At 38.5% G+C, this 9,564-nt stretch overlaps 1 protein-coding gene across 18 annotated transcripts in view; it reads left to right on the forward strand.

The window, feature by feature from the left end:
• The window catches only part of ATF2 (activating transcription factor 2), a 51,746-nt gene extending 45,593 nt beyond the window's left edge, over nucleotides 1-6,153 (forward strand). For 7 of the 18 annotated variants that reach the window (XM_046943426.1, XM_046943433.1, XM_046943437.1 and 4 more), the window contains one exon: nucleotides 1,961-4,611. In XM_046943426.1, coding sequence (XP_046799382.1) covers nucleotides 1,961-2,187 — 227 coding nt within the window. In that variant the 3' untranslated portion in view covers nucleotides 2,188-4,611. Of the gene's footprint in view, nucleotides 1-1,960 lie in introns of all 18 variants that reach the window. The other 11 variants (XM_046943431.1, XM_046943430.1, XM_046943429.1 and 8 more) reach the window with 2 other exon arrangements.
• The last annotated feature ends 3,411 nt before the right edge of the window (nucleotides 6,154-9,564 follow it).

The following is a 9,564-nucleotide window of genomic DNA, read 5'->3' on the forward strand; positions in this document are numbered from 1 at the left end:
ATAGTGGGGGGACTTTATCCTACAGGTGTACTCATGGCTGTTTCATTCTGTCTGGAGGGAAAAACGTGCTGCTCTCGTAACTAGTAGTTCAGTGTTTTTCGGGAGGTCACACTAAAATTCCTTCCTGTTTTTAAGGGAGTTTGCATGTGTTCCTTTTTATTTGTTTTCGTATCAGATCCTGCAAGTCCCAGCTAGTTGTTGTAAAGATTAAATCCTGTTGAACTGCGTGAACTGAATTGGCGCTCTTCCTTTTCTTGCATGGACAAATCTTACTAAAGATAGTGCACACATTTCAGAAGCACTATAATTCTCTTCGTGCTGTATTCAGTTGCCATGTAATCTTACGATGTAGTAATTGTCAGCAGATGTACCTCAATATTATCTATCTAATGCTTTGGACGTTTGAAAGATCCATTTCTGGAAAAGAAAAAAACACCATCTGTAAAAATAGGTAACCTTGTGATTAAGAACTTTATGATGCTTTCGAATGTTTATGAACTTGCACTTGTAGCAGGAGTATAAGAGAAATTGTCTCCTTGTTCATCAACCAGGCAGTAGTTCCTGGAAAGGAATACAGCTGTTTTACTTACTAACATATCTTCTTTGACCTTACCGTTCTTTTCTGATAGCGGTCGATAATAAGCAGTGGTGAGGAGTGGGTTCTTAGTATGCATAGCGTTGCTTCAAAGATGTTTATGCTCTGGACTTGCCTTGCTAATTTACTGAATTTTCTACTACGTCATATAAACCCCAGTGCATCATAAACTTCTTCATTGTTTTTTCATGCCTTGTTTTCATTTTAGTTACTGCTGTTATCCTGGTTTCGTATGGTAATGAGGCTATGGTATCTTTTACTGTCAGTGTCATCTTTTCCCATCTCTTCTACCCTGTGTAGCTCAACTTTGTATAGAATCATAGAATCACAAGGTTTGAAAGGACCTACAAGATCATCTGGTCCAACCATCCTCCCATTACCATAAGTAGCACAAGGTGGTACAGAAGAGTTAAAATTAAAGTTGATCTTCACTCCAAGTTGAAAGTGTGAACAACGGTAGATTTATTTTCTTTCTGATTTCTAGTCTTTAACTCAGCTTTTTATTTGATGGTGTTTGCATAGGGTCTTGGCTAACTTGAAATTCTGGAGAAAAGAAGGATAATTTTGGCATGGCTAGGACATCTGTGTGAGAGACAATTTAAATCATGCTCACTTTGTAAGTTCTAATTTTGCATAGTGAGAACTTTTTGAATCTTTACCCTCTGTCATGAGATAAAAATGAAGCAACTGTATGGCAAGTTCACTTCAGTCAAAGTGAATTATTCTTAAAGATACTAAGAATAAATACTTCTAAAGATATTAGAACTTTTAAAAATCGTTTTAAATCCTAATGAGAGACGTCTGTGCACTAAAGAAGTCACTGACCTTTAATATGGTAAAAGAATGAGGTCTGAAAACTTGTGGAAATGTTGTCTAACGTATGAGATTATAAATGCCACCTTTTTCAGAGAGGATATTCATGGTCATTGATCACAAAACCAGTCTCTTGACTACTGAGCAAACGAAGTAAATGGCAGCTGTTAAAAATGTAAAGCCAATTCATACAGCAGCAGCAGACGTGTTAGCTCTTCCAGTCTATTGGGACTTCTTACTGACACGACACAAGCGCCATACCCAACAGTTCATTTACTAGGTGGGAAATCAGATGGCATTAATCATGGTTTTGAAGATGTGCAAGTGTTCTTGTTTGCTGAATACTCTATAATGCAATCCATGTCTTTGCTTATGAAGTAGTATTTAAAAAAAAAAAGAGAGAGAGAAAGGTAATGAAAATGAGATTGTTTTGCAATTTGCTGTGCTAAGTGATACCATGAATGCTAATTGTTTAGGAGGGGACTGCTGTCGCGTGGGAAGTGGTTTTGTGTTACAAGGGGAAAGAAAACTAAACCAGTTTCTCTTCTGAAGCTGCAGATAAAGATGACAGTTCAGAAGACATCTCAGTGCCAAGCAGCCCACACACGGAAGCTATTCAGCACAGCTCCGTCAGCACTTCCAACGGTGTAAGCTCCACTTCCAAGGCAGAGGCGGTGGCCACCTCAGTGCTCACGCAGCTGGCGGACCAGAGCTCGGAGCCCGGGCTTCCCCAGGTCGGTGTGGTGCCGCCCTCCCAGGCGCAGCCCTCGGGGAGTTGATTAGGAACTCGGTTGCATCCTTTTCTTAGGTATTCGTTTGTGACTTTAAAGGGAAATCAACGAAAGACCAGTCTCCAGCTAGGAGAAATTGTAGCTTAAAATTTTACTCGGTTTTAAAATTCAAACCTGAATTTGGCTTTAACGATTGGCAGGTGAAGGTGAGACAGAACACCAGTTACAAGTCTCTTTGTAAAAGACTTTTTTTTTTTCTCTTAAGTGTTAGGTTTACTAGTTATTTTTGTGCTTAATGTGTAAAGTGTATGTACAGTACAATGTGGTTTATTTCATTTTTAATCTGGTATTATTTCAACAAACATAGGGGTGAGTTACTAAAGTTCATCCCCCAGACTGTGATAGTAATATTATGTGACATTTTATACCAAAGTTCTGCATAGTCCCTATTGACTTTGTAACATGAGCAAGGTCATAAAGCACTAGGCAAGAGAAAGACAGTAACAGTAAATTTGCTTTTAGTCTTTTTGCCTTTTTGTTGTTTTGCACATTATGAGAGGAAGAACATTGGGAGAAAAATGTTTGGGTTATTTTATGTATAGCATTTTGGTTGGCTTTTTAACCGTTGGGTTTTTAATTTGTTTAATAGGGCCAGTACAGTATATGAGATACAGTACTCTTATGCACATACCTGTCCTAAATGAGGATCATTACTAAATAGATTTTTTTTTTAATTTGTCAGGTGTTTTTTTTCCCCCTCCAACACTTTCATTACGAGGGGAGGAGAGCTTTGTTTCTCCATTAAGCGTAGGTATCTATAACTACCCTTTGTTGTTTGGCTGAAACCAGTAGGCATATTGTCAAGTACGGGGTTATCAAGTATGGAATACTTAGTATTCCAAAGTGGGATGATATTTTGTGGATTTTTGAGTCGCAGACTGAGTTTACTCATGGGTTTGGATGCCAGAAAAGCCTAAAATCCTTCAGACAACTCAAGACTTTTTTTTGTCATTGTCTTGTATTTGCAAGCTAACTTGTACTTAATTCTTGTGTAAGCACTGTCATCTTTTAGTAGCAAAAATTTTGATACCTTTCTTGTGGAAAAAAAAAAATCAGTATCTACCGTATCTTGGAAACAATGTAATTATAATGTGGTGTGTGTGGTGTGTGCGTGAGAATGGTTCAGTAGTTAATGCCAGCAGTCTTTTGCTTGAATGTTTAAAGATGCCTTCAATGTGATGCTGGCTGATAGGTGATTGCAGTTTTAAAATGTTATTTACTGTGCAAACTTGGATAACTAACATTCCATGATGTAGTTTGTTTCTGATGAAATGATTGTAGGTACACTTTTTCTCATTATCCAATCATCTGTAGGATATTGAGTTTTTTAAATGTGCCATTATCTATTTTGATTCTGTATTCATGTTCAAAATACAGTACAATATTTTACAATAGATTAAGTTGTTTAAAAAAATATAGATGTGTGCTTTCAGGTGGGAAAACTTTGTATAATAGCAAAAACAGATGCATAGTAGCAACTGGCAGTAAAGCAGGATTCCATTATGTATATAACAAAGATTTAATGCATTTATAATGGGTTGTGTAGTTCATTTGCTCTTCCTTCTCCACACTATACTACGTGTTTTTAAGTGTCAGTGCCATCAGATTTCTATTTGATTCAGTTTAAAATCTAAAAAATGTAATTGATCCACAGGAAAATAATGATTTCTACAATATATATACAACCGTACTATAATGAAACTGGACAAGAGATATCTAGGTCATATATATATCAATGCAGGGCTTTAAGCATGCAAATAACAAGGATTCTAAATATTTTGTATTGTAAACTAAGGAAGTTGAGTTGATACCCTCATGTGTTTAGAAGTCTTACTTTCCCAATTTCAGGAATAAACAATGAGTTATTGATCATTTCCGGGATGGTAACATACAATGGACATCTTGTGAGAAGGAAATGAATTGCAAAGGCACAAAATGTGAATTCTGCAGGAAAGCTATACAGTCACTTTTCATTGTAGTTTTGGTGGACTAGGCAAGGCCTTACTGATCGCGCTATAATTTGCTCTCCTAAACACAAAGGCTTTTTAAATCGTATTTATATAAGTGAAGTTTTTTAATAACAACTATCACGCTTGTAAAATAAGTCTTCATAAGTGTATAGGAGACATGTAAACAGTTAATGAGTTTAACAGTGGGGCTGGAAAAAGAACCATTAAAATCTGTGTTCTGCAAATAGACAACAGCTATTAGCCGTACTACCATGGATTCTGTTTGGAGACGTATGTCACACTAATTCTGTACTTAGCATTTGGGGTCTTTACATTTGACATGTTCACAAACTGTACTGTTTTCTTTTATGTGCAGTTTGCATGAGTAAATCATCAAAGAGAATAAAATCTATCTTTAAGTTATGTTCCTATTTTAATGAAATTATAATTGTTCTAAAAGGCAGCAGCGTCTTCGAACTGATTTCTTTATCTCTACGCTTATCAGCATTTATTTGGAAGTCATTACTATAAGGTCAAAGTAACGTTACGAAAATAAGAATGCATACTGTTCTTTTGAAAATAAACCAAATTCCATTGCTTTGAAGTTGACACCTTTTGAGGAGCTGGCCATATATCTTTAATTCTAGGAGCCTAAGTAATGCACAGAAGGAGTCCACGAGCGGCTTGATGATCCCAGGCATTGCTCAGCCATCTCTGGTTGCAGCGAGTGCCGCTGCAAAGGTCAACATGCTGTGTAATCAGAATTTCCAGCTACCGTCTCAGGTATCTCAGTCTCATCTTAATATACGTGAAGTTAAAAAATAACAGATGAACTGCTCACAGTTTTGTCGTGGGAGGTTGAGAAGAAATCACACCCTTGTGTTTGTTTGCAACAATATGAAAAGTAGTTTGATCTTATTTATAAATGTTGGAAACATGATGGATGGGGAGACACGTCTTGTTACTGTTTGAAAAGCTCTTGGCTGGACTATGGTACGGAGACATTGGGAGGAGAAAAGAAGTGAAACTGCCATGTACTTGAAATTATCGCATCCTTTGAACAAAGGAAGTGAAATTTAAACTGCATGCAACTTTGAGCCCGTTGTAAGAAGAGTACACAGGGCATCTTCTTGATCTAGAAGACAGCAGCCCTGCCCATGGCAGGAGGTTGGAACTAGATGATGTTTCAGGTCCCTGCCAACCCAAAGCATTCTATGATTCTATGATTGTTTTCTTTAATTATGAATGATGGTCATCATTTCAAGGAAGAATCATGAAGACTATGTGACAGAGGGCAACTGAGGGGAAAGAAATATTCACTCTTTACTGTCTCCACTGTAAAAAAAAAAAAAAAAATTCTGATTTTACATGTAAATATCCAATCCAAGTAAGCTTTTTCTTTTTAAAATGCTAATATAGGCTGGGCAAATAAAGATATGAAGATATTACACTGATGGAAGTAGATGGCAAGTGTTGGATGAGCGGTGATTTCAGCTACTGAAATTACAGAAGTAATTTGCCTAGAGGCAGATACAAACATTTTAATTGGTCATCATAAATGATAATGAGGAGAAAACATGGTGAAATTAAGTGCATCCTAATAAAGTAAGGTATGTTAAATTGTGCTGAAGGAAACTCCAGCAATGCTTCTTGACATGATTAATATACTCATGACAATGTGTCTAATGAAGGTTGTTTGCATTTATGTGCTGCCTGTTGCTTCCCTCAGTAGAGATAATTTGGACTGCACTCATTTACATTGCAGAGCATGAAGTGTAAGATAGCTTACAGTTGTAGTTTCCTTTACATTTATTTTTATCCACAGTATCAACCGTCATGTAGGTAGGATTTATTTAACCAGCCTCATATAACACTGAGTAGGGTAGATATAGATGACACCATCATGAAAAAAAAATAGTATATCCAAGGTTTTTATTCTTTAATTAGGAGAACATTTCTTGTCCTTATAATTCCTGTTTTTAATGCGACTTTCTTAAAAAAAAAATTTAACTCCCAAAATCTATAACCATGACCTTTCTTGTTTTTCACTTTATTTCTCTCCAAAATATTTTTCTGAATGATAAGCCCATGAAAGTGCATATATATATTTAGCATGGAATCTCTTGGTTTTGCAGGTTGCTTCTTCCCTGGCTGTAGTAACTCTGTAACAAGCGTTAAACCTTGCTCAAAGTCCTGTCCATCATCTGCTCTCATTTTTATAATGCTATATGTTTTTTCCAAGCACTTCTTTCTGTTCATTTTGGGGGGAAGAGGAGGGAAAAAGTTTTTTAATAAACTACAGGTAGCAGATTTAATCTGGGAGTGAGTATTTAACCAGAAAAGTGTTGTGAAGTAATTATTTTAAATATCCCTAGCACACAGAGTAGGGAGCTGTTGGTATTTGTTGGCTTTGGCCAACAGGGCCTGCTGGTGCTCCCAGCTTATGATTAATGAGCTTAAAGGATAGCACTGTGCAGCGTAGAGAGATCAGTCAGCATTCGAGTGAGCAGATGAGCTTCAGGAACAAGAGCTGTCACGTAGGTGGCTTCAGAGGAGTAGAATTGCAGGGAAGCAAGTTTTCCTCGTGTAACTCCTGCCTATGGTGAGCTTAGTATATCAGACGCAAGCATGTGCTGTTACACATCCATCTACTGCAGTCTGTCCCCAGGTGGCTTGAATACCGTGATGTGTGTCTTTGGAGCTACTCATAAGGCAAAAGTTAGCTTCTGTTTTCTTTTTGCTATCTGAAAAGTTCTTTCTCCTGTTTTGCAGCAGGCTGCTCTTTGCTTGGTATGTAAATAGTATTTCCTTCCCGGGTTCTCATCAGGAGAAGAGGGAGACAAGCAGAGAGAATGAGCCTTTGGCATTAGCAGCGTATGCAATAAGTTGCCTTTCTCAGTAAATTGCAAAAATGAAATGGTAAAGAAGTCGTCAGGACAACTTGTTAACTGTTCCCTGTGGAACAAAAGTCATATGTTTCACGTCTTATTTATACCAACCTGTTCCTCTGATCCTAAGATACGTTCTGTGATTATTTGTTACTTCAAAGTGTTTGCAACGTTGCTATTGAATGTTTTGATCTCACTTGGGGTAAGTAGTAAGAGCATCCCATTGCTCTTGACTGCATTGCGCGAGGTACTCCTAAAGGTTACCTAATGTGTATATAGTACAGCCATTCTAGTTATAAAATGCCAACAAACTACAGTCAGCATGGCTGTGATTTCAAAACCAAGCCAATACTTTACTTCTCCCGTTTTCTGTATCCCTTTCACCAGAGTTATTTTAAAGAGCTGATGATTTGCTGAAAAAGAAAGAAATAGATCATCCTTGTAAATGAAGAACAGATGCTGTATGTTCCACTGTACGATAGGAACGTTTTTAACACTTGATGTCAAGGTAGTGAGGACACATTTTGTGACTTTCATGTATGTGTGAATATGTTAAAGGTTTCATTATGCTGTCTCCTACAGTTTACCCAAACTTCTTGGAGCCCTTGTTCTAATAGGACTTAACTCCTTTTTCTTCTGTAAATTATACAGTGGTCTCCTGCATGCTGTGTAAAAGTTGTTATTCAAGGAACTGTTACAGCTCTGCTGCCCGTTACCATGCAATTGGAGCACAGTTTGAGTTGTCAGCGTAGTTGTGGTTGCTGTTCCTGCCTATTATATGTCACAGCATTGGTTTCCTTGGGATGCTTCTCTTCTACGTTCTCTTTTAAGCACAAGTACCAGTTTGTGATAATCTCAGGCCTTTTCCTTGCTCTGGACGCCTGGCAAAGCTGTTCTGTTGCAAGGAGGATGTGGACAGTCTGCCTGCTCTTGTAACTTCATGGGTGGTTTTTGTGGGATTTTTCTTGCTGTTGTCTTCACGTACAGGTAAGGGTGCACACGCCCAGTTAACAGCACTGGCTGATAGAACAGGCCAGCCACTAGGATCATAAAATACTAGGGATCTTGTCGGCCTAAATGTTATTGCTTCAGCATAGTTAAATTGGTATAAACACAAACCTGTAGAGAATGTTCTTTTGATGTCTTTGTCTTTACTAAACCAATACAAAGGCACTTAAAATTTTGCAGTACAGTTTTAAAAACTATTTAACATGAGCTAAAGCAACTTCTGTAATCAACGTTTCCCAAACAAGAGATCAGAACGTGACTTAACCAGTTGCTGATCACCATCTGTGCTTCTATCTTGCTGGCAAACAATAATTTAGGAAAAAAATTGAATGTAGAGGACTTCAGTGGCTCATGACACACAGATCATATGTTTCTTCTTTCTTGTAACTCAAAATTGCACTTCTTTCCTCAGAAGTCACTGACGTACCCCGGAGCCTTGTAGTGGCTCAGTGTAAGCAGGGAAGCCTTTGCCTAAGTGTTTTCTCAGTTAAGATCTTCCGGTGCTCAAAAATCCATGAAATGAGCATTTGTGGGTTGAGTGCTGCCACGAGGCTCCACCCTTAAGGATTCTGCTACCTTCCCTTGTCAGCAGCAGCACTGATTGCTGTGTCTGCTGGTGCTGGGGCTGAAGAGCTGGTGTGAAATGCATGCTTCGGATGCATTGAGTGTGTACCAAAAGTGAAAGAACAGCCTGGAAGTTAAGCACTTCTGAAACGTGTTGGAGTGCAGTTTTACGTTACTTAGCAGGGGGGTTGGAAACAGATGATCTTTAAGGTCCCTTCCAACTCAAGCCATTCAGTTGCTGGGGGGTTGCAGATTCATGATCATTGAGGTCCCTTCCAACTCGGGCCATTCCGTGATTGTGATTCTGTGATGACACCTTCTGTGTTTTTCAAACAGCATGTGTGGAATATCTTTGGGATCTTGTTTGGGGATTGTTTTTCCTTTCAGAATTCCAGTGGAAAATGAAATGAACTGCAAAAACGGTGTTTGTAGAAGGCAGTTTTTTGGGGCCAATGTAGAGCCCTGAGGAGAGACATTGAATGGAAGAGGGATATCAGCCCTCACTGGGCAGGTCTTACATTGTGGAGAGTTGAGACTTTGTTCTCTGCCATAGCAGATGGTTTATGTGGTAGGTAAAGAGTTTGGTTCGGGGATCGCTTTTGACCTGAGATGCTTTGCCTCCAGAAACTGATTGTATTTTTTCCCCTCATTTTGCCTGGGAACTCATTGCAGCCTCGCTGACTCTGGGCATCCAGCAGGCAGCCTTCTCTTCATTCCTGTCCCCTCAAGCATTCCTTTGCTTCATGGCTTCTGCGGTGTTTCCGTATCAATACTCAGTTAAGCAGCAGTCAGTACTCAGGCTGCTGAATTGTGCTGTGATTAACTGTTGAACAAATTGCACACAGTGCAGTGGTACTTAGGATCATCTAAGGAGAAAAAACATCGCCATGATATTGCGTAGATTTGCATACAAGAAACATTAAGTTACGTTTATTGATGCTGTTTTGACATTGCAC

Source organism: Gallus gallus, chromosome 7 (genome assembly GCF_016699485.2).
Source record: "Gallus gallus isolate bGalGal1 chromosome 7, bGalGal1.mat.broiler.GRCg7b, whole genome shotgun sequence".
Taxonomy (NCBI): domain Eukaryota; kingdom Metazoa; phylum Chordata; class Aves; order Galliformes; family Phasianidae; genus Gallus; species Gallus gallus.